The sequence below is a fragment of the Plectrocnemia conspersa genome, unplaced genomic scaffold (assembly GCF_051122295.1).
Source record: "Plectrocnemia conspersa isolate PC_06_02 unplaced genomic scaffold, ASM5112229v1 ptg000001l, whole genome shotgun sequence".
NCBI lineage: Eukaryota > Metazoa > Arthropoda > Insecta > Trichoptera > Polycentropodidae > Plectrocnemia > Plectrocnemia conspersa.
The window spans coordinates 2,457,349-2,477,375 of NW_028277165.1; the positions used below are offsets into that span (position 1 = coordinate 2,457,349).

Consider the following 20,027-nt stretch of genomic DNA (forward strand, 5'->3'; position numbering starts at 1 on the left):
CCGCTTTGTCAGAGAATTTTCAAGAGAGAAATGGGTGAGTATATCCCCTTTTTTCTCGTATGGGTTCGCTTGTACGTGTGCGAGCGAGATGCAGGAGTGCTGTGCGAGAAAGCTAGGGCAAGGTGCCTCACGCTTTGACGTACGCATCAGACGGCGTTTCAATCGTGCATCAGTATTTGTTTGTTTGTCGTCGGGAGAGATACGTCAAAGCGCAGAATATTCCTGCGCTTCTTAATTATTTTTGTATTGTGGGAGCCTAGATTTGCTATGGCCAAAACTTAGCGGCACTTGGGTAACACTGGCGTGACGGTTACTCTCTCGGATGGCAGCCCTCGACCTGTTTGGGCGCGCGTTGCGGGCTCGTGCCCCGTTCAAATGTAAACAACTTTAATCGTCAATAAAAACACTACTGCAGCGGCTCAATCTGTGTATAATTGCCACCCGTCACCCTTCCGTATGTTATATGTTTATAGATGTATGTTTTACTATAAGTAATTTAGTTTTTTTTAGTATTATTATTTGTAAAGAAAAAATGTAAAAAAATATTGTGTTTTATTGCAAACGTTTGAGAAGCCGCGCGTGCGTGACGTCGTCGGGTCTGAGTAGGAAATGTGTTTGTGTGCGTGTATAAACAATGACAAAATGGCATAGTGTGGTCTCGTTCTACGCTCGATTAAAAATATTTCAGTCTCTCGACAGTCAAATTATTTTTTATTAAAAAAAGTTGATGATTTTATTTAATAAATTATTTTTATATGTTGATGTACTATTTTTTTTACAAAACAAATAAAAAATATAAAACTTACGATGAACAAGAAAAATGTTGTTACGGCCAAAAATGTCTTTTACGAATGAAAACAACTCACATGTGTCGAGGGGTTCGCAATGTTTCGACTAATTCACGGAAAGAATTTATTTAACACAAATGTGCAACATGCAGCGAATGTCCAAATCAATTTACTTCCTAAACGCACTAGGCTCACGACATATTTTTGCTCATATTGTAAAAATACACTAAATAATCACTTAAAAAGAGGTGAGGATTGTTATACTTTATTATAGATAAGCCGATACATGCGAATCGAACTGTGTGCCACCTAGTTTTAATGTGAGCGATTCGTTTTTAATATGTGTTATAGCTTTTGAACGTTGCGTAACATTTCAGTTCCAGAATTGATTGAACATGTTAGACATCAAAGTACCAGAGCAATTCCGACACCTAAAACGTTAATTAAAAAATCAAAACTTAGGAGTCCTAGGAAATATGTAGAATTATTAGAAGGTGAGTTATGCCGTTAGATTTCATGTGTTTTTAGGTTATAAATGTTATTTTTTGTTTTGTTTTTTAGTTAATGAAAAGGAGATGAATGAAACGAAGGCTAGGGTATCTAAATTTAAAGCTGTACACATGTCGAAGTTGGCTTCTAATCCAGAAGTGACGTTGGGTCAACTGCACAAGTTGACCAAACCGATGAAGAAAGTTAAGAAACCGACGAATGCCGACTCAGCGGAGCTCGACTTGGACCTTTTGAAAAATTTTGAAAATAAAATTATGGAAAAATATACGGCAAAAGTTAAAACGAGCTTCGATTCTGTATTGTTTTTCCCTAAAAGTATCGCAAACTTAAACGAAATTCTAAACGATAAACATAGACTGCAAATAATAAAAGATTCTTACGATAAATTCAGACGAGAATCTGAAATCAAAGAGAGCGTCGTTAGTGTCAAAAACCATAATCTAGAAAACGTGACAAGTTTATGTAATTTAAATGAGTTTTACGACGTGGATGAAGAATTTGAGAATGATTTTCCTTCACGAGCTTTAAGATCAAATGAGTGAGTTCATGCATATATACAGTAAGAATATTTTGCTATATTATTGTGCTAAATATTTTGTTGTAGGCTTTCCGAAATTGGCTTCAAACCGGTTGCTGGAAATCCTGAATATGAAGATGACTTGATAAGCTTTTCGGAGCCAGCGAAGGAGGAAGGAAAAGAAAAGTATATAGTACATAGATGATGCTTCTTTTTGTTCAATCACCTAACATTATTTACTTGAATTTTAGAGCAACGGAAAAGAAAAAAGCTAAAAAGAAAAAACTTGATAAGAATTCCGATCATCTCCAACTAGAAATTGCCTTGGAAAAGTCCAAAGCTGCTTCTCTTAACAAATTTTTACAGTCTCATTTAGAAGTATGCATTTACGTCGGCTTAATAGATAAGGTATATAATCATTGGAACTCGCATTGATTAATTTAGCATTCATGTATTAAAATTTTTTTTTTGTTTTAGGCATATAAAATATTGATGCATTATAGAAATAAGAGTAAAAAGAAGCAACAAATGTCAGCTATCGACATTAGTCTTTATCATACAATTTTATCTGGCCATGCTGCTAAAGTAAGTTAAAAATATTGGCTTAAAAATGAGTCTTAATCGATTTTGTGCTGATTTATTTTTTGCATATGTATTCTCTGCTTGCTCTAAAAATTATTACCGTCTGTCTGGCAATAAAAGGTTAATGAAGCGACTGACTCGTGACTTGTGAGTGGTCAATTTATCACGATACAATCTATATTAACTAGACTAAACAAATATCAGTATTGTGATAAGTAATATACTCTTTGATATATAATAGTGTTTCGCCTATTGTATGCGTTCGCCGTCGGGAATGTCCCCGATTTGACAGCAGTCGGCTCCGATCATCGTTACGAAGCAATCGGACCACGAACTAACGATTCAGACCTAAGAACTAACCAGCATGCATATCCCTACACGCAACAGATAGCAAAAGCCTAAATATCGAATTTCAGCAACTAGAGTTAAACAATCACTATAATAATAATTTTGCGAAATATTATAAGGAAAACATTTTTATAATTTAAAATACATATAGTACATATGTATATAATTGTTAAAATTAATTCAATATAAACAAAATTTATGTATAATTTCCATAATATGAAAATATCTGTTCTATATTTTTATCTAACTTTATTAGGGCAATTATAAAGGTGTTCAGAATTTATTGAGTGTTTTGAAAGAAGACGGCATACCATTAAACATCCAAACTTATGCAATTGTATTTGAATGCATAGAACGATGTGAAAATTTATCACATAAGAATAGTATATTGAACGATTACAAGAAAGCCCTTTTGTCAAAGGTATACTAATTGAATAAAATTATTTTTTCCCTATAATATTTATTTCAAAATATTATTGTAATTTCAGAATTATACGTTGAACGATTTGCTCGTCAAGTGTAAGTTTGTGAGAGATCAGAAATCTACCGTGTTCGATGCAATCAGAAGAATCGAACCAAATTTCGAACCGAATTTTCCAAAGCCCGACATGGACTATAATTGCAATTTGCTGAAAAACTTGAATCTCGATTCGATCGGTAAAAAAATTGGCGTATACAACGACTCCGATAGGCTAATGTCGCCGGCGAAAGAAGTCATCGACATGAAAGCCTTAGACATAAAAATAGAAAAACAGCTTGAAAACGAGACTTGCGGTTCGATTGAAATTAAAAATATAGAAGCAAAGAATACGCCTAGTAAATTAGTCCTACACTATGTGAGTCTTTAAAACAAGTTTATTCAATAAAATATTCTAAAATTAATAATTAATAAATTTATGTTGAATAGCGTAAGTTGCTAAATGATCTTAAACAAGAATGGGTAAGCATAATCCACCGATCTTTCACGAGGAATCTGATATCTTTGAAGTCGCAGTCTACGGCGTCGTACAGAGCTATCAATCTATACCCGTATTTGATAACTTTAGAGGTGTGTTATTCAAACTATTTTTACAATAGATTATATATATGTATATCACAATTTTATGAATCACTACAGCTGAACGACTTTGTTGAATTGTTACTAATGGAGATAAACAAAATCGCAGATGGAAGCGAAACATACAGTCCGAGCATGATGTATCTACAAAGAGAGTTGGGCATAAAAGTCTATTTACGGTACTTATAAAATTCTATTTATATTATCATAATGATAGTACATGTTTTATTTTATGAATTAGCTATCAGATCAGAAACATGAAAGCGAATGGCACTTCGGATAAGATCATAGAGGTGTATAAGAAGTATTGCGAATGGTATTTGAATAAAGATGTCAGCTTGTCCTCGGAAGATCTCAACTGTAGACGAAAATGGCAACAATTGCTATACGAGAGTGACATCATGACGTCGGTAATATTATTATTATTATTCTCTAGCCGTTGAATTGTAATTCTATGTATTCCGCCGTCCTTATTTTCAATTTAAACTGACGCCACTCATTTTTTTCAATGAATAAAAAAAGTTTTAATTAGAACTGTACAATATTATTCTGTTGTACCTTTCTTTACAGGTTAAGTAATTGTTTAATTCCTCCTGTAAGTTCCGGAGGGTCGGAAACCAGTGGATTTTCATTAAATAAAGTTTAATTAATGAATATGGCAGGTGTCGTAAAACGGGTGCTATATAATAGGGAATTATTTTAGGATTTAAATAAATACTTTGTTCGATAAAATTAATTGTTTATGCATTACAATAATAAGAAATGAGCATTAAATAAATGAATAGATTGAGCAACATTTTATTTGTAATGTGCATTAAAATATATAAACTCCACATTAGCGGCTAAGCAGTATTTGGCATGGTCGTATTTGGATGGATGACTGCTTATAAAATTTCTGAAATAATCTCGTGTATGTTTTGAAATAATGTTTCATTTGAGTTTATCATAATAAAATATAATATAATAAAAATGATCAATATATAAAATAAAATGTGCAAGCATTTTATAAAATATATATGTGCCGTGTGATATAGCACCATTTTCATTGCTCTCACCGATTCACCATAATAGCTCAAATTGTCTTCTCTTGTCGAATTACGCAATACCAAATTGCTGTGGAGAAGAAGTTGGCTACCCTGGATCTACACACGGTACACTGACAAATCTGCAGCGGTGGAAACAGTTACTTGTTTTGCCGATTAGTTCTGTAATTATGTAAATTAACTGTAGAATAAATTTTCTGCAGCAGTCGATCCGTTACAATATTCCACTGGCAGAAGGAAGGGGGTTCTCGGAACCAAAACTTCTTAGACTTGGATAACCCACCGAAACTTCTATCGAAAAGCCACCCTTTATTTTTTCCCTGAAAAGCGGATATTTTCTTATCTTATTATTGAAACAGAGATATTTATTTATTTTCAGTTTATCTTATATTTGATTTTATTTATTTTACGGCCGGAATGATCTAAATTTTTAAAAAAACCCTTATTATTTTGTATTGCTACGATATGATTATTAAAAAAATATCTTTTTAGAATGACACGCAAAACGTGTGGCCGCACAGTGTATGCGTCGGAATAGGAAAGTTCCTCTACAATATCCTGATCAACGATTTAAAAATCGACACTAATATATTTAAGATTCCTGCTAAAAAGCCGTACGTGTTTTGCATTTCATTATCATTTAACGTATTATTTTAATGAACCTATTACCGTTTTACAGGAATTATTTACCGTTGCTTTACAACGTGTTTCGCGGTAAAGGCACGATGCAGAGGCAAGAGATCAAACCGCATCCGATTCTTTCGCGTTTGATCAGAGCGAGCATGCCAGAGACGCTTCGGATGGAGTCTGTTCTGGTGCCGTCCATGAGTCCTCCGCTTCCGTGGACTGGCATCATGGAAGGAGGATATTTGCTCAACAAGACGTTCATCGTGAGGTAAAAAATAAAATAGTCACCTAGAAAGTGTTCATCGCTTGTAACTTACGTATCGAATAATTATTTTAGACTTCCACCGTCTGCGATTACGATGTTGGATCGTCTGAGAGAAACACCGTCGCAGAATTTATATCCGGTATTTGATAACTTGAATCAACTCGGGGCTGTACCTTGGATAGTCAATAAATCGGTGCTCGATGTGCTATTGAAAGTTTTCAGGTGAGAGAGAATATATTGAATTATCAATTTACAGTATTGTATATGTTCTGATTAAATACAGAGCCGGCGGATCTAATTCTTTGAGTGTTGCAAAACCTGCAAGCTCCGTTCAAAATTTTCCTTCAATATCTTCGGCTATGTCTCAGCGTGACCGCGCTACAGCGATGAAGAAACGGGCTCATATATCCCGAGTACGTCAGGAACTGCATTCCCTTTGGTGTGACTCTTTGTATAAGATCTCTTTGGCGAATCATTTCAGGTACAATATGATATTATCTTCAGGGTCTTAAAGTACAACTGAGCAAATTTGCAAGTAATAGTATTTAAAAAACACATTTTTATCTCAAATATGTTCTGTCAAATGTTATTACATACAATATTTTTTTTATAGGGATGAAGTGTTTTGGTTGCCACATAACATGGATTTTCGAGGTCGAGTGTATCCGTGTCCTCCACATCTCTCTCATCTTGGCTCTGATACGTCTCGAGCGTTATTAGTCTTCGCTCAGGGTCGTCCGCTCGGTAAAAATGGTCTAGACTGGCTGAAATTGCATTGCGTCAATCTTACCGGTACAATGAAGAAAAGCACCATCAAAGAAAGGTAAATTAGTTTAGTATTAATTTATGACTGACTTTAATAATATATTTATTATTAAAGATTGGAGTATGCCAATTCGATAATGAAAGACATTTTGGACTCGGCCGATAATCCATTGAAAGGCAGGAGGTGGTGGGCAAAATCTGAAGATCCGTGGCAGACGCTGGCTTGTTGCATGGAGATCGCCAAAGCGTTAAAAGCGCCGAATCCTGAGGAATACGTTTGCCATCTTCCAGTGCATCAAGATGGATCTTGCAACGGACTGCAGCATTATGCGGCTCTGGGCGGAGACTCGGCAGGAGCTTACAGCGTTAATTTAAACTTCACCGATCGACCTCAAGACGTGTACAGCGCAATAGTGACACTCGTATGAATTTTTTAATTTTATGAATTGCTTTTTTTATGTGCTGTAACTGAAATCAATTTTATTTATTAGGTGGAAGCTAACAGAGCCAAAGAAGCTGCTGAAGGAGTACAGATTGCTCAAACTCTAGAAGGGTTTGTGAATAGAAAAGTCATCAAACAAACAATTATGACCACTGTGTATGGAGTGACGAAATTTGGCGCTCGACTTCAAATAGCGAAACAGTTAAAAGGTACCGTTTAACTCATCAATAAGTGAAATTTAGGCATTATTTGACATGTTTATAGAAATATTTACAAAATAAGATGCCACGTACACTCAATGTACATCACAGGTTAAAGCAGATTGAGGACAATAAAAACATTTTAAATTTAATAACAGGATTTTTAAAGTGTTTCATTCATCAATGGGGATTACTAATATACAGACTAATTTCAGTTTTGTGTCTCACTACTTGTCAGTATTGATGTGTTGATCCTGTTGTAACACATCAAAGCCTGTCATGCTACAACGGAAAATTTACAATAAATAAATTAACTAAGTTTCCATAATTGAGATATTAATATATCTCTGTATTTTTTAGATCTTGATGGATTCCCGAAGGATCAGGTATGGTTCGCTTCATGGTATTTGGCAAATAAGACATTCGAGAGTCTACGTGAAATGTTTACATCTACGAAAGAAATCCAAGATTGGTTCACAAACTGTGCAAGGTAAATTATTAAATATGACACAATTATCAAATACAATTTTATTAATTAACATTTTATAATTTGCAGAATGATATCTTGCGTGCGCAATGCAAAAGTGGAATGGGTGACGCCCCTCGGTCTTCCCGTTCTTCAGCCCTATAGTAAAAATATAAAGGGAAACGATCATTATACACACACTTCCTTCTTACCGATGGAACATCTAGAGTAAATGCTTTATATATTACTTTATATTTGTGACAATATATTGGTCGTTATTAATTATTAATGATGGATTATTTTTTACAGCAAGCCTTGCTCTATAAAGCAAAAGAATGCCTTTCCACCAAATTTCATCCATTCGTTAGATTCCACTCATATGATGTTAACTTCACTACATTGTGAACTCAGCGATGTAACATTTGTGTCGGTACACGACTGCTTTTGGACACATCCTTCGACCGTCGAGATAATGAACAAGGTTTGTAATTGGTATTATCGTCGGAAGTGTATGGAATTTTTACAAGGTTTTAGGAACTTTCCTCTGCTATTTAATCAGTATGTGCAGATAGATGTATATGAAGAAATCTTAACATGCTTACTGTTGAATAATTTACTTTCCTCCAGTTGTTTGCTAGATATGCTTCTAAAAAGTAAGAAGACATTAACTCCATTGTCTGTTTTGTTTTTGCTTATCTGTAGTACTGGTTAATTATGACTTACTTAATGAGATAATCCCATCCATATTTTCCATTGTATTCCTTATTATCACGATGTTCATGATCACCTAACCTGATGATGAACATCTAATTCACATAATGAAATATATAATTGAATTAGCCATTTATATCAACTTTTATTATTTTGACAAAAAATTAACAGATCCGACGTCATCATTGAAAAAAAATTAAATACACTTTTAATGAGCTATATTTACTTCATAAGTGAAATAACATTAGACTCGACAAGCAAAGGATTAACAACTTCAACTTGTATTATGAAACAGTATGCCGGTTCATAGATCTTTGTGTTTTATTTTTATTTTCTGTCGTATTCATCATATCATATATAATTTTCCTATCATCGTTGACTAAATTGTAATGCAGAAAGTACACATAAAATGTAAGACTAATTATTTATCTCTTTTTAGATATGCAGGGAACAATTTGTATCGCTACATTCAGAACCAATTTTACAAAATTTATCTAAATTTTTGGCGGAGAAATACAGTTTTCCAGCTAGGTAATAATAACAAATTGTCTATAACATAATATAATAACGTAACATATTTTCATTTTTATTTACAGTGAAATAACAGATTCATCATCGGTAGCAAACATGTCAAAGACTAAATTGAACCAAATATTGACCGAGTTGCCGTCGAAAGGAGATTTTGATTTAAAAAACGTGTTAAAATCCGTCTATTTTTTCAGTTAGAAAGAAGATTTACGAATGACTGAGTGTAGGGTTGTTGGACTGATTAGATAAGACGAGGCCTTATTTTATTTCGGTTATAACATTCAATGTAATTTTATAAATTTTTAACATTCTTACGCAGATTGGTGTAATGAACGAACGTGCAAATGTGTTTATTTCTTAAGCTGAGGATGAACTCCTATAAAAATATAGTCGCTTTAATAATCATAGTAGTGGTTATTGTTAAGATTCATTAAACTGATGAATTATTTCTCTGGAAATATTTGTTATGCTTCGATTGCTGTTGTCTTCTTTGTAGAATGACAGTTTTATAATATTTAAAAAATATAAGCTATCGAAGTACTATTTAAGTTTACTAGTGTGATGAAGCATTTTAATATTAGTTTAGTATCGAAACCGAAGCTGCGTATTATACTAATATTAAATGAAGCAGTATTGTGATTTTTTCAATAAAATATTAAAAAAATTCAATGTTTTTATTAAACACATCTTACTCTAGAACAATTATTTAACTTGTCGATCTATTCCGATTCTGTTGTTGTAATGAATGTATACTGGTTTTGGGTCTACGAGCAGGATCCACAAAATCTTTAGAGCCACCAGTTGTTACACGTTCTAGAGGTCTATCTACTGATGAGCTGAAAATAACAAATAAAAAATCAAACATTTACATACATGTATCTGAAAATATATATTAGATAATATTGGTTTTATTTTTATATTTATATAAAAAATTAAATAAATATTTATTTAACACTGAACGGTATCGCCGTACATGTATGGTGATCGATCTTTTACTGTTTTGAGGTACTCCAAATAGTTATATATTAACACAACTGAATAAAAACTCATTAAAATTATATAACATTTTTTAAATTTGAATTAATCTAAATAATTTCTATAAAAAATACCATATAAATACCAATTCATTAACGTAACAAAAAAATACCAATTCATTAACGTAACAAAAAAATATTTTATAAAATTGTTAAAAACTGTGTTGATATAAAAAATCCATAAAAACCGAATAATATGTAAAATAAATAAACGAAATTTAATTATAGAAAACTGTTAAAATAAATTATTAAAACATGCTAATACAAAAAAACAACGAAAATGATTATGGAAAAATTAATAAAATAAACTCACTCCCAGGTGTATTAATAACAAATTAACAAATGTGTATAAATCAACTCGGTAACCAAAGGGTTAATATAAAATAGGATTATAAAATAATAGGATTAAAAAAAAACTGAAATTGAATTTCATAGACATTTAAGAGCGGCGTATAATTTCACTAGCGCCTATCAGTTTAATTATATTCTCACTAATAATACATTTACTGGTGAACTACTAGAATCGAAATTGTTTTTTTCAGATTTTCTTTAAGGAATAGTATAGAGAATTTCTGGTTTAAAATCAGGGGCGTCATTTCCGTTTTTTCTAGAGAGGGGGGGGGGGCAAAAGTTGGCCAGCCAATGCTCGTTTTTTTTAATATTTCTTTTTCATTTAAATTCATAATATTTCATTAAATGACATGCATTTTTCTGGTCAAATTCAAGAGGGGGACAAATGCTCCAACCCTCCCTAAACATCATTCCTGATTTATATAAACCATCAGACAGACATTTTGTAAGTATATATTTTTAAAGATAAACGTTAATTATTCACTGGTCCTTCGAAGCCACGTTAAAACGGCCTTTTTAAGAGAGCCAAGGTCACAGGTAAACTAGAAAAACGCCAACTTCTCCTGAAGGGGAGAAGTTAAAATAACCTTATTTAAAAACTCCAATTCAAGTGATTTCAATATGAATATAATATTAAATTATAAAAAATATTTTTAAATCAATGTTGAAGAAAAATTAAAATACGAGATTTTATTTTGGAACACCAATAATAAAACTGTAATTTCACATATCAATTGACTTTTTTTTGTGGAAAAAAATGTTTTTTTACCTTATAGTATCTATCGTATCATGGAACGTGATCACTGTTGGAACTACAGGTCCTGACTTATTGGCGCATGTGAGAGTTCCATTATATATTAACAGATCGTCCACCAGAATCTATGAAACGTAATTCATACTCATTAACACAAGTAAATAAAAATATAATGAAACAACATAATTACCCCGAATTCCTTGACACCTCTACGAGGTGTCTTTCCGTAGTTCCAAATCCGAATTGCAGACACACAAGTCGGAGTATCAAATACTAAATATACCCTAATCAAAATTATTAATATTATCAATAAAGCAATAGTCATATTTCATGTAATATAAAATTAATACCTGTTTGTAGTGTTTGGCAGAATTGGAGCTAACCATGAATGTCGACCATCTTTGCTCATATTGTGTCCATCGCATAGTTTACAAGGCGTACGCGTATCACCCGACACTCCTTCGAGGACGTTGATGCTTGTCGGATGAGCGCAAACATCTTGAGAGAGATGATTTTAAATATTTCATAATAATTAATTAATAAAATATATGTTTTACTGACTTGATTCTGTGACGTGCACTCGTAAGCCGTCTTCATCCGACAATTCAATTCCATTCAATCCCACGTAATAAGGATCTCCCCACGTCGAAAATATGGTGAACTCGTAAACAAAGCCCCTTGGCAATAGTTCTTCGTCATGATCATTTTGTGATTTTGGCATACTCTGATTACTATCGCTTTCTTTACATAATGAAGAAAAAATAATCTCTTGAACATAATCGTAGTTCAGATTACCTGGAGCTCTACGCAGTATGACTGTCTCATAAGGAACATCGTCAAGCTTAATTTTTATACACTGTACTCCAGCATAAGTCTGCTCCAAACTATTATTGTAATTCCAAATTCTAATGCCTGTAAAAATAATATAAATATCAAGTATTTAAAATAAAGAATGATTTATAATAAACAAAGAATGTTTACTAAGTTTATTTGCTGTTTTTATGTTTTAAATGTGCTCTTTTCAAAACAAGAACAGTACATCTTTGTAAACATTCCTTATAGATCATTACCTGCAATATCACACTGTTTGAAAAGCATCTGCAAGCTTACTTGAACGTCCACAGAAAATTTAGAAAACCACATAAAATCCACATCAGTTGTTATATTAATACTGTCAAATAGCACATCGCAACTTTCATATATCTTCTCATCGTTAGACAGCTTCAGAATCACCATCGCCTTTTCAACTTCAACTAGACTATCGTCCCGATCGAATATCTCAATCCCCGTAATTCCTATTAGATTTGGATGTCCCCAATTTGATAAACACTCAATCTCTATACTATTACATTCATATCTTTCATTTCTTTGATTCATCGAAAGATTCTCCATCAATTGAGTCACTTCGCTGTTATTAGCCGTTGTTGGTCTTTCGGCAACGTCACTGGTTTCATTCGACTCTGATATGATGGACGTGAACGATTTATCGTTCTTGAAGACGTTTTCTAATATTTGTTCGTTTGTGGTGAACAAAATCGTCTGAAAAATCCAATTTAATTTTATAAATAATTGCATACAATATATTATATGGAATTAATTAATTCAATTAATTAATATTATGGAATTAATTTTACATCTCCAAATGATGTCGGTGGACCTCTCAATTCTCCACTAGCGCATGCTATTTCACCATAAAATATTTGGTTCTCGTCTAGAAGCAGTTGTATTACTCTAACACCACGGGATGTGTGTATTCTTGATTTGTTATAGTTCTATAAAAAAAATATTATTAATTTGCACAACTATTAATCATAACTATTTTATTTTGGCATAGTTCTTAAAAATCAGTTTTATTTTTGTCTATGATTTTGTACATAGTACATATTGAATTTATTTGTTGATTATTTTGCAAAAACTTTTAATGCAAATTTCATTATTTTTTAAACTTATTTTCGTTTTTATAGTTTTATTAAAAGGAAAAAAAGCTTAAAAAATATAAAGTTTTTATAGTATCCCACAAATACATGTATTATTAACATACCCATATTCTTATAAGAGCTATTTTTTCATTCTGTCCAAATAGAAAACTTATACAGTATGGAATTTTTCGTGATGCTGAAGTTATCCACAAATGTTCCTCATCTCTTGTTCTGAAATATCCATCCAATAAATTTGACAATTGTCCAATTTCTGGCAGTTCTTCTTCACATGATTCTTTCCATAACTATGATTAATAAAATTATTTATAAATGAACGTATATAAAATAAATGGAGTATTATATACATACTGTCTCAATATCAATGTAATTGCCGGAATCGTTGAAGAACTCAATTCCATTCAAACCGACAAATTGTTTGTCACCCCAATTATTATAAATCTTCAACTCTAGTAATCTACCGATAGGTAATTCTGGTATAACAAATTCAGTGACAGTAGAGTTTTCTCTTATTCTTTGATTACGTTGTTTGTCTCCAAACTTTTGTTTCGTAGATCTAAATGATGATCTCTTTTTAGTTTTACTTAAATTATGCTGAAATTGACCCTCTTTCTTATTGTATGATTCTTTTTTTATAGATTGAATCGCTTTATCTTCTACAGTTGAATTCTTAATCCTCACTGGAAATACTTTAAAGATATTAATATAATTTATTTAGTACTAACTATATCATTCAACCTACACTTAGATATGAACACGTCATTATCGTCAGAAGACAACGGAGAATTATGATATGTAAATTTTGATTTTGTCGGTGAATCTGGCAAAGCTAAGGCATCTTTGAATAGATCATTCACCAAATCGTCATGATGGTTTTCTGTTGAATTACTTAGTAAGAAGTCAGAGCAAGAAAATGCAGATTTTCTTCTGACACGTGAATTTGCAGAAGTTTCTATAAAATTAAATACCTTTAATATACTTTTATGCAAGTTAAACTGCAGTCACTGTACCTCCAATTGGTTTTCTCTTTGTTTGATCAGCAGATAAAGCTATTATGTTTTTTCTTTGTCGAAAGGATTGCGAAGACGTTGCAAAGTCTTTTCGATGATCAGGCCATAATAATTCTCTGTAAAATATGAATAATATTATTAAAAATACCTTTTTAAATATTTATATTAATAATTCTAACCCATCATTTACACCACTATCTACAGAATGAGATCTTCCTTCGTTTGTAGGTGATACAAAACCACTGCTATCATCGTTGCTATTATAAATAATATAAAAATATGTATGTTATTCATTATACATATATTTATGTATTTTCTTAAAATATACATACTTTGTAGTGTCTTTTGCCCAAGATGGAACATAAGATTTATTTTCTAAACTTTGCTGGCGTTCGACATTTTTATTTTTACTATTTGAAGACATTCTTATAACACATAAGCACTAATTGTTAATTTAACACTAGTAAAATAATTTAAAGATCTTATTTTTGTATCAACACTTGAACACATGGATTAGTTTTATATACAAAATGCGTTATAGCTATTGTTTGGGTTTCGTTTCTATGGAGATGTGTTTATTAGCAGAAGGAGGCCAACAACTATGACGAAATGTTTTAATAATAGACATTGCTTTACGAATTATTATATTTAGACATCTTAATTGATGGTGGTTAATTTTAACTATTAAAAAGAGTGGTTCGTTCATTATAAATGTATCAGAGAGTCGCATTTTGGGTTACACAAAAAAAAAAACAGACGTAAACGACGAAGTCACGATAATTTCTTCGTAATCACGTAACATTTCAATCAGGTCTTTGTTATCCGAGAAAAATTCTACATCTTTAAATTCGAGATCTGATTTATCGGAAACATTATATTTTTTGGCCATCGCTATTAATAATATTTAAACAAAAGTTAGTTTATATTAAAATCATTCAATGAAGTAAAAATATTAAATATACTTGTTAAGTTAGAAAATAATTGAGAAACACAGGAATATTCTGCGTTTCGACGTAAATCTTCCGACGATAGTGAGGCAAGTACCGATGCACTATTGACATATCAATAGTGCGTCAGAGCGAGTCAGAGCGTGAGGTACCTTGTTTAGCTCTCTCGCTCTGTCACGCGCACTTGTGTATCTCGCTTGCACACGTACAAGCGAACCGTGCAAGAGAAAAGGGGATATACTCATCCATCTCTCTTTGCGAAATTCTCTGACAAACTGTTTATTCTCACCCAAAACCGTTTTTTCAGGAAATAAACTGGAGATTTTTTCACCGATACATAAATATGATAAGCTTAATTATAAACAGCTAAGATAAAGTCATATAATGTGATTGTGGTTATTTTAATAAATAAAACTTTTTCGTTAGATTTTATTATATTTTTGGCAAAAAAATATTATTAATTTGTACAACTAAATTTTTAAAAAGTTTAAATATTGATGATTAAAATTATTCGTGCGATGGCCAAATAAATATTTGTACAAATGTCATTCGTGGAACCTAACCTCCATTAATCGTACACGCCGCTCGATTATGGCTGACGACACGTACGAAAGTATCCTGGCGGAGACGGAGAAGGTGGAAGCCGAGGCGGAGCGCATCTCTGCCGAGTTGCTGATGATTCAGAACGAAGATTGTGACGAATTCTTAAACAATCAAACCCTGAACAAACTGCTGGAGGAGAACATCAAGCTGAAGCATCGCCTTGCCGTCTTGAAGGCTGCTTGCGAAGCTGAAACGCCTTCAGCCTCGACGATCATAGAGCAGATTCACATCACATTTACCAAAGCGATTCGACAAGCTTACCCCGACATCGAAGACCCGCCTATAGTCATAGCCCTCTCCAGCAAATTCTGCGACTACCAATGCAACTCCGCATTGCCCATATCTCAGCTTTTGAAAGCCAAAAATATTAAGTCGAACCCTCGCGAAATTGCATCATCCATCATTAGTAAAGTATCCGCTTCGCCCGTAATAGAGAAATTGGAAGTGGCCGGAGCCGGTTTCATCAATATATTTTTGAATAGGACATGCGCTAAACAGATGTTGGCCGATATGTTAAGGTCCGGTATTAAACCTCCATTCGTGAGTAAGAAAGATAGGGTAGTCGTAGATTTTTCTTCGCCGAATATCGCTAAAGAGATGCACGTCGGTCATTTACGGTCAACGATCATAGGCGATAGTATTTGTAGACTGTTGGAGTTCTTAGGACACGATGTGCTGCGTATTAATCACGTCGGAGATTGGGGCACACAATTCGGTATGCTCATAGCGCATCTGCAAGATCAGTTCCCGGATTATTTGATACATTCGCCTCCGATATCTGATTTACAAGCTTTTTATAAAGAGTCTAAAAAAAGGTTTGATGAAGACGCCGAATTTAAGAAACGGGCTTACTCTTGCGTCGTTAAACTGCAGGCGTTCGATCCGGATTATACAAAAGCGTGGAATTTAATTTGTGACGTGTCTCGAAATGAGTTCCAGAGAGTTTATGATAGACTGGATATAAAGCTCATCGAGAGGGGAGAGTCGTTTTATCAGAGCCGGATGGAAAAAGTTGTGAGCGAGTTGAAAGATAAGAATCTTTTGGAAGAAGATGAGGGTCGTTTAATTATGTGGGGGAAAGAAACGATTCCGTTGACTATTGTTAAGTCTGATGGTGGTTTTACGTACGATACTTCAGATATGGCTTGTATAAAGCAACGAATCGACGAAGAAAAGGCTAGTAGGCTAGTGTATGTGACGGATATGGGTCAAGCCACTCATTTTCAATGTATCCAGTCTTGCGCTAAACGAGCCGGTTATTTAAAAGATCAGTCGATGGAGCATGTCGGATTCGGCGTAGTCTTGGGTGAAGATCGTAAAAAGTTCAAAACGCGATCCGGAGACACTGTACGATTGATCGAGTTGTTGGACGAAGGTTTGAAGCGAGCTTTGGATAAGTTGATTGAGAAAGAGCGAGATAAGGTGTTGACGCCCGAAGAATTGAGGATCGCCCAAGAAGCCGTGGCGTATGGCTGCATCAAATACGCAGATTTGTCTCATAACAGGACTAACGAATACGTGTTTTCGTTCGATAAAATGTTGGAAGATAAAGGTAACACGGCTGTTTATTTGTTATACGCGAACACTCGCATCAGATCTATCGCTAGGAACGCACAATTATCCGACCAAGTCATCAAGAAGGCTATTGAAGAACTGCAGCCGTCGATGGAGCACGATAAAGAATGGAAGTTGGGTAAAGTGTTGATAAGATTCCCGGAAGTTTTGCTCAGGATTGCTAAGGATCTTTGCTTGCACACACTTTGCGAATACTTATACGAAATCAGTACGAGCTTCACTGAATTTTACGACGCTTGCTATTGCATCGAGAAAGATTCGAGCGGAACGATCTTGAAGATCAACATGGAGAGGATTTTGCTGTGCGAAGCCACAGCCCTGATAATAGAGCAATGCTTCAAAATTTTAGGGTTGACTCCAGTGTCTAAGATGTAAAATAGACGATTCCCCATCTATATAATTTATTAAAACTAGGGTGTATATTTGATACATGATTTTTATATTGTAATTAAAATAAAATATTGATAAAACATGATTTTTTATTTTCAAGAGCTTTTAAAACATCAAATGTCTTCAAGACAGATTATCGTTAACCAGAACGATTCAAAAATAATCTAGAGCTACATAATTTTCATCTATTATAATTGCAGAATACATTTAAAAGTACAATTGTTTACATAGACGAAGCGAATTCAATCGGTTCAACTACAATATTGAATCAGGTGTTGTCACAATTACATAATTTAATACAACGCTTACAAAATAATTACTACAAATTGTACTTTTGCTAACATTTGGTTATGTGTTTACAACACTGTACAATAATTTTGCCACAAAGATAAGATAACTCAATTCATTTTTGAAAATTTTCAGCGAAAATATCATTTTTATCTACATTGACATGATGAAAATTGTATCCATGGAAAAATTAAATTTAAATTTAATTTGTTTTTAAAAAATGGGAAATTTACTGTATAAAAATTATTGCTTTAACTATTTTTTTGTAGTGTTTGACCAAAATTATGATCTAAGTGATAAAAACGACTATAACAAAAATGTAATAAAATAAATATTAAATAATCAGTTTTAAAATGTAATGATCAGTAAATGAATATAAAATATTTATATCAAAATAGTGATATGTAATGAAAAAAGAAATTAGTTTTAGTATTGTCAAAAATACAGTTGTACAAAATTATTAACTTAAAAATAATCTTTATAACGCAAAAAATGTGAAAAATAAAATAGTTGATAAAAGTCTATCTTTATATACAAATTGGATTCATTTTATCATCCTAATCAAGCTATTAAATCTTTGTAGCAAAAATCTTGCCGTACAGTCTAAATCGATTAAAGCGAATACAACCAGAAAAGATTCTTAAATTAAAATAATAAATTAATCGGTAACTAGTGCATTCGATACATCAAAATTAAACAACCCATAAATTACAACCTAAACGAACAAAGTCGATTCAAATACTATAAACTTAATGCTAGACATCGATAAAGCATTTCATAAGACTTTAAAAAAACAAGATTCGAAGTCATGTGAAGTGTCATGTTTTAGATTGTTTGATTCAATTTAAATCTAGTTTTTATATAACATCAAGATCAAAAAATTCATTAAGATCACATCAAAAAGTTGCATTATATATATATAATCACAAACATTCAAAGGGTATTTGTATACAATACGTAATATAAAAAGGTTTATAAAATAAATACACGTTTAAAAAGGGAGTATACGCTTCTATAAAAACTATATTTTCACAAATACTAAATATTTTTAAATAGTCGTTTAAAGTACAGTGTCACATATTGTTTAACCTTGCGCTTTTATAAATTTGGTGATATGTAACACTGCAGTGCAAATCTACTGTTCTATGATACGGATATAATCTAAGAGTCTATAACAATAATAATACCGTATCAATGGCACAGAGAGATGTATGTTTTTAGTACGTAATATTTATATATATAGTGGTGTCATCCAATGAAGATCCGTTAATCTATATCAATAGTTAGGTCCTGAAAAAAAGAGGCTTCTCGACAGGTTTTTAGAGGAAGTTCTTGATAAGGATTTTAGGACCGTTTATTTCCGAGTTGGTATGACATCACTAGTTACGTATAAAAACATTCATATACATATAGAGATTCTTCAGAGAAAACACAGTGATTTAACAACACTAACATTTAATACATTGATTGAATTTTATTATTACTATGTTATAGTTTTAATATCTACAATTTTTAGAGTTACAATTGAGTTTTTCTAATATAAGATTACACTAAACACGCTTATCTATGAATCACATATCGAGTATATAATATTTATATAAATTTAATAGTATTTTTAAAATTGATTTAAAAAAGCACCTATTATAAAAAATTCATATAAAAATAATAAATTTCACAATATGATAATTTTTCACCCATTGGGGCACGAATATACAATAATAATATAAACGAGCAAATTATTGTATATAAAAAATCAATAAGGGGAGTAATGAGTACTTTTAATATTAATCAATAATTAATATTAGGAGTACTAGAAATAGTGTGTACAAACGAGTTTTACTCTTTCATTTAAAAATATCTGAATATATATGTATATAAAAACCATAATAATGAAGCATCTTTTTATATGAATAATTTGATCCGTAGAAATGTTTTATGAATATAGTACATAATAATGAATTACTAAATATTTGCGTTAAATAATCAGATATGAGAGGTAGGAATCATGTTCATGTGCGGAAGTCATATACCTGAACTGCAATGGATTTTTTTGATTAAAACAAGATTATTTTGAAAGTTTTAGTTTGACTTGCATCATCAGACAATAAAAATTCTATGATACATTAAAAAAAAATTAAGTCTCAATCTGGACTGAATTATTAGTACTTAATACTTTGACCACAATTTGAATTTTTGCATGTCATATCACACTTGTGATGGGCCCTGATATATGCCATATTTAAAAAAAAAAAATTTAGTTTAACGCTATTTGTATGGAATCCGGCAAAT

At 32.3% G+C, this 20,027-nt stretch overlaps 3 protein-coding genes across 8 annotated transcripts; 2 read left to right on the forward strand and 1 right to left on the reverse strand.

Moving 5' to 3' along the window:
• Window positions 1–853: 853 nt before the first annotated feature.
• Window positions 854–9,234, forward strand: PolrMT (mitochondrial RNA polymerase). Of its 4 annotated transcripts, XR_015811996.1 has the most exons (24): window positions 854–1,036; window positions 1,166–1,282; window positions 1,350–1,836; window positions 1,903–2,001; window positions 2,067–2,223; window positions 2,293–2,400; window positions 3,002–3,166; window positions 3,234–3,581; window positions 3,653–3,793; window positions 3,863–3,981; window positions 4,044–4,212; window positions 5,338–5,459; window positions 5,525–5,740; window positions 5,810–5,959; window positions 6,021–6,150; window positions 6,219–6,272; window positions 6,351–6,560; window positions 6,618–6,924; window positions 6,994–7,153; window positions 7,505–7,634; window positions 7,701–7,838; window positions 7,920–8,091; window positions 8,761–8,852; window positions 8,918–9,234. XR_015811996.1 is itself a non-coding variant. In XM_088202323.1 (23 exons), exons 1-23 carry the CDS (start codon window positions 886–888, stop codon window positions 9,045–9,047), a joined length of 4,086 nt encoding a protein of 1,361 aa, XP_088058449.1. In that variant the 5' UTR covers window positions 854–885; the 3' UTR covers window positions 9,048–9,234. The 4 variants fall into 4 exon arrangements, 2 of the variants coding, with proteins under 2 accessions (XP_088058449.1, XP_088058459.1); XR_015811995.1 differs by having other exon boundaries at window positions 6,021–6,272; XM_088202323.1 differs by lacking the exon at window positions 6,219–6,272 and having other exon boundaries at window positions 6,021–6,218.
• A 275-nt stretch (window positions 9,235–9,509) lies between these two features.
• On the reverse strand, window positions 9,510–14,500 carry LOC148238422 (katanin-interacting protein-like). Of its 3 annotated transcripts, XM_088202410.1 has the most exons (13): window positions 14,268–14,500; window positions 14,115–14,192; window positions 13,936–14,051; window positions 13,668–13,877; window positions 13,277–13,614; window positions 13,030–13,212; window positions 12,623–12,760; window positions 12,059–12,527; window positions 11,550–11,900; window positions 11,339–11,486; window positions 11,179–11,272; window positions 11,004–11,113; window positions 9,510–9,685 (listed from the first exon to the last, which is right to left on the reverse strand). In XM_088202410.1, exons 1-13 carry the CDS (start codon window positions 14,357–14,359, stop codon window positions 9,556–9,558), a joined length of 2,457 nt encoding a protein of 818 aa, XP_088058536.1. In that variant the 5' UTR covers window positions 14,360–14,500; the 3' UTR covers window positions 9,510–9,555. The 3 variants fall into 3 exon arrangements, with proteins under 3 accessions (XP_088058536.1, XP_088058544.1, XP_088058552.1); XM_088202418.1 differs by lacking the exons at window positions 14,115–14,192; window positions 14,268–14,500 and having other exon boundaries at window positions 13,668–13,813; window positions 13,894–13,959; XM_088202426.1 differs by lacking the exons at window positions 14,115–14,192; window positions 14,268–14,500 and having other exon boundaries at window positions 13,668–13,802; window positions 13,894–13,943.
• Window positions 14,501–15,429: 929 nt separating this feature from the next.
• ArgRS (arginine--tRNA ligase-like protein) lies at window positions 15,430–17,530 on the forward strand. Its single transcript, XM_088202477.1, has one exon. It carries the CDS (start codon window positions 15,474–15,476, stop codon window positions 17,433–17,435), a length of 1,962 nt encoding a protein of 653 aa, XP_088058603.1. The 5' UTR covers window positions 15,430–15,473; the 3' UTR covers window positions 17,436–17,530.
• Window positions 17,531–20,027: the final 2,497 nt, after the last annotated feature.

Bases quoted from the DNA above. Each gene is read 5' to 3' on its own strand.
- PolrMT (XM_088202323.1), top strand. From the start codon at position 886: ATGTTTCGACTAATTCACGGAAAGAATTTATTTAACACAAATGTGCAA. The intron at 2,224-2,292 runs GTATATAATCAT...TTTTTGTTTTAG, and splicing joins ACGTCGGCTTAATAGATAAG to GCATATAAAATATTGATGCA. The intron at 7,635-7,700 runs GTAAATTATTAA...TATAATTTGCAG, and splicing joins TGGTTCACAAACTGTGCAAG to AATGATATCTTGCGTGCGCA.
- LOC148238422 (XM_088202410.1), bottom strand. From the start codon at position 14,359: ATGTCTTCAAATAGTAAAAATAAAAATGTCGAACGCCAGCAAAGTTTA. The intron at 14,193-14,267 runs GTATGTATATTT...TATTTATAATAG, and splicing joins TGGGCAAAAGACACTACAAA to CAACGATGATAGCAGTGGTT. The intron at 12,528-12,622 runs GTAAAATTAATT...TGGATTTTTCAG, and splicing joins CACCGACATCATTTGGAGAT to ACGATTTTGTTCACCACAAA.
- ArgRS (XM_088202477.1), top strand. From the start codon at position 15,474: ATGGCTGACGACACGTACGAAAGTATCCTGGCGGAGACGGAGAAGGTG.